Consider the following 3,913-nt stretch of genomic DNA (forward strand, 5'->3'; position numbering starts at 1 on the left):
GGGGTTTTTTGGGCAGTTGGAGGCCAATCCCCCCGCTCTTCCTGGGGTTTTTGGGTGGCTGGAGGCCAATCCCCCGCTCTTCCCGTGGAGGTTTTGGTGTCGGGGGTACCTGGGGAGCGCAGCTTGGTCTGGCTGGCGGAGCGGGACAGCGGCAGGCTCTGCCGGAACCGGTTCATCCTGTTGAATCCCAGCGGCAGCTCCGCCTCCGACATCGTCTCCAGGGATTCGGCCGAGGCGAAGGAGAGCTTGGCTTGGTCGGCCAGGCCAGGCTGGGAGCCCTGGGAGTGCCGGGAGCTCCTGGTCTGGAACGGGACAGGGGACAGGGATGGAGAGGCTGGTGTGGGAATGTCGGGGATTGGGGAATATCGCGGGAGGGATCCGCAGAGGTCATGGTGGCCGACCCCTGGTCATGGGACAGCCTCGGAAATCCTGCCCTGGGCCTGAGGGTGGGGCTGAGCCAGGGGATCTGTCTTCATCCGGGGATCCATTCATGGCCAGGGATCTCCATCCACACCCAGGGATCCATTCATGGCCAGGGATCCATTCATGGCCAGGGATCCATTCATGGCCAGGGATCTCCATCCACATCCAGGGATTCATTAATGGCCAGGGATCCATTCACATCCAGGGATCCGTTCACACCCAGGGATCCATTCATGTCCAGGGATCCATCCACACCCAGGGATCCATTCACACCCAGGGATCCACCCACACCCAGGGATCCATCTACACTTAGGGATCCATTCATGGCCAGGGATCCATTCATGGCCAGGGATCCATTCACACTCAGGGATCTCCATCCACACCCAGGGATCCACCCACACCCAGGGATCCATTCATGTCTGGGGATCCATCCACACCCAGGGATCTCCATCCACACCCAGGGATCCATTCATGGCCAGGGATCCATTCACACCCAGGGATCTCCATCCGCACCCAGGGATCCATTCACACCCAGGGATCTATTCATGTCTGGAGATCTCCATCCATATCTGGGGATCCATTCATGTCCAGGGATCCATCCACACCCAGGGATCCATCCANGGCCCTGCAGCTGATCCAGAACCCCCGGCGCAGCCACGCCCGGACCCCCATCCCTCCTCTCACCTGGTCTCCGTGTCCTTGGCCGGTCCGGGCGATCCGAAGCCCGAGAGCGGCCGCTCTCCGGGGCCGGGGAACAGCTCGGGGGGCCCGGACGAGCTGGGGTTGCGCGTTTTGCCCACGGGGCCGTCCATGAAGACGGAGGAGCAGGAATCCTTGCGGAAGGACTGCCGCACGGGCGAGGAGCGGCTCGGCGGGCCCGAGTAAGGGCTGTGCGGGCTCTGCCCGGGCTCCACCATCTTCTGCGGAGACGAGGGCGGCATTCGGAATCCCAGCCCGGGGCCGTACGTGTCGCTGTAGATGGGCGCGTTGGGCTTGTACAAACTGTCCTCCAGCTCCGTCTGCAGCGCGGCCGCCGAGTAGGTGCTGAGTGACCGCACCGAGCCCCGCTTGTAGAGCCCCCCGGAGTAGCCGAACGGGTCCCCCATGCCCGCCAGCGACTGCGTGGAGGTGATGCTGAGCCGCCCTTCGTGCACCATCCCGTAAGGATCGGCGTACAGCCCCTCGTTCTTCACCAGCACCACGTTCTTGCCCGCCAGGTCCTCGTCCGGCTTCACGTCTCGGCGCTCCAGGATGGCGCTGGGGCTGGGGGACACGCCCGGGGCCGGGGGGAGGCTGGACAGGCGCTCGCCGTGGTGCACCGGGCTACCGGCGTACGAGGGCGGGCGACCGCCGCTGTAGGACATGCGGGAGCGGGACGGCGACGAGGACTGCAGCACGGGCGGGGGGGAACCGGAGGCCAGGTGGGAGGCCGGGGAGATGTTGTTGAGCCGGCGGGTGGGAGAGGATTCCCGGGAAGTGTAGACCATCTCCCGCTGCGGGAATAGGGCGGGAGGGTGAGCGCGGAGCGAGCCCTGCCCTGCTCTGCCCTCCGGCGCCTTGGCAAACCCTTCCCTTGGAGGAACGGCTGAGGGAGCTGGGGATGTTTGTCCTGGAGGAAAGGAGGCTCAGAGGTGACCTCAGCACTCCACAAATTCCCTGAAATGGTTGTGGCCAGGTGGGGTCGGGCTCTTTGTCCAGGAGCAGCTGGCAGAGCGGGAGCGCACAGCATTAAAATTTCGGCTGGATATGGGGAAAAAGGTTTTTATGGAAAGGGTGAGGAAGTACTGGAATGTTCTACCCGGGGAGGTGTGGAGTCAGCACCCCTGGGGTGTTTATAAAAGACTGGATGTGCTGTGGTTTAACTGAGGTGTTAGGGCTGGGATGGACTCGGTCTTAGAGGTCTCTTCCAACCCTGGGATTCTGGGATTTTGGGATTTTGGGATTTTGGGATTCTGGGATTCGGTGGTTCTGTTATTCTGGGATTCTGTGGCTTGGGGTTCTGGGATTCTGTGGTTCTGGGATTCTGGGATTCTGTGGTTCTGGGATTCTGTTATTCTGGGACTTGGTGGTTCTGTTATTCTGGGGTTCTGTGGTTCTGGGATTCTGTGGTTTGGGATTCTGTGGTTCAGTGATTCTGGGATTCTGAGATTCGGTGGTTGCCTTATTCTGGGATTCTGTTATTCTGGGATTCTGGGATTCTGGGGTTCTGGGATTCTGTTATTCTGGGATTTGGGGATTCTGTAGTTCTCGGATTCTGTGGTTCTGGGATTCTGTGATTCAGTGGTTCTGGGATTCTGTGATTCAGTGGTTCTCTTATTCTGGGATTCTGTGATTCTGTTATTTTGGGATTCTGGGGTTCTGTGATTCCCAGCCAGCAGCGGGGTGATTTATCCCGATGACTGATTTACCCCTATTAATTACTCCCATTATTTAATTCCCTAAACCCCACCTTTTCAACCCCGCTGTCAGCCCCCAACCAGCGCTGGAAGCAGGCAGGATAAATCCCAGCCACACGCCATCCATTCCCAGTTTCTCCCTCTTCCTCTCCTTCCCGCTCCCGCAGGTCCCGCCACCCTCCTGGGCTGTCCCCGTGTCCCCTCTCACCCTCAGGTCGCCGTTGGTGATGTGCGAGGCTGGGAACGAGGCGTAGAGTGGCTCTTTCCGGTAGATTTTAATGATGCTCCTGTCCTGGATGTCCCTGGAAGGGGAGACAGAGCCTGAAAAACCCCATCTCCTCACCCACCACCCCTTTTCCCTTCATCCCACAGATCTCCCGGCTCGGGATGGGTTTCCAGGCGGGATTTGAGCTGCTCACCGGACATCCTCCAGCTCGTAGAAGACGTTTCGGGACTCGTCCTTGATGAGGATGGCGGTGTTGGGGGATTTGAGCATGCCCATGGTGAGCTTCTGCGGGAACATGTGGACGATGAGGGCGTGCAGGGTGTCCATGCTGCTGATCTCGTGCGTGATGTGCACCCGCCTGGTCTCGTCCCCAAACTGCAGGAACAGCACCCCTGGCAGCACAGGGAGCACCCCGGAGTCAGGCCTGGCCCTGCCCCTTCTCCAGAGGGGTGACAGGGACGGCCTGGAGGGCTCCGGGGAAGCCGGAAAAAAAATGGGGTTGGGGAGGTCTGGGCACCCAACCTCGTCCTGGTGATGGGAGAAGGTTTTGGGGTCCCCAAAATAATGGGTTTGGGGGAGACAACATCGCCCTGGTGAAGGTGGAAGGTTTTGGGGTCCCCAAAAAAAGGGGTTGGGGATCTCTGGCCACCCAACCTCATCCTGGTGATGGGGGAAGATTTTGGGGTACCAAAAAAATGGGTTTGGGGAGGTCTGGCCACCCAGCCTTGTCCTGGTGATGGTGGAAGGTTTTGGGGTCCCCAAAAACCAGGATTTGGGATTTCTGGCCACCCAATTTCACTCTGGTGAAGGTGGAAGGTTTTGGGGTCCCCAAGAAAAGGATTTGGGGATCTCTGACCACCCAACCTCA

The 3,913-nt window shown here is 59.9% G+C and overlaps 1 protein-coding gene across 1 annotated transcript in view; it reads right to left on the reverse strand.

Annotated features, from left to right (window-relative positions):
- Positions 1–3,913, reverse strand: part of SRCIN1 (SRC kinase signaling inhibitor 1) — a 68,146-nt gene that overhangs the window by 21,602 nt on the left and 42,631 nt on the right. Inside the window, exons 5-7 of the mRNA XM_033511580.1 lie at positions 3,239–3,573; positions 3,028–3,121; positions 1,108–1,916 (exon numbers count right to left, since the gene is read on the reverse strand). Coding sequence (XP_033367471.1) covers positions 1,108–1,916; positions 3,028–3,121; positions 3,239–3,573 — 1,238 coding nt within the window. The remainder of the gene's footprint in view (positions 1–1,107; positions 1,917–3,027; positions 3,122–3,238; positions 3,574–3,913) is intronic.

Source organism: Parus major, unplaced genomic scaffold (genome assembly GCF_001522545.3).
Source record: "Parus major isolate Abel unplaced genomic scaffold, Parus_major1.1 Scaffold355, whole genome shotgun sequence".
Lineage (NCBI taxonomy): Eukaryota > Metazoa > Chordata > Aves > Passeriformes > Paridae > Parus > Parus major.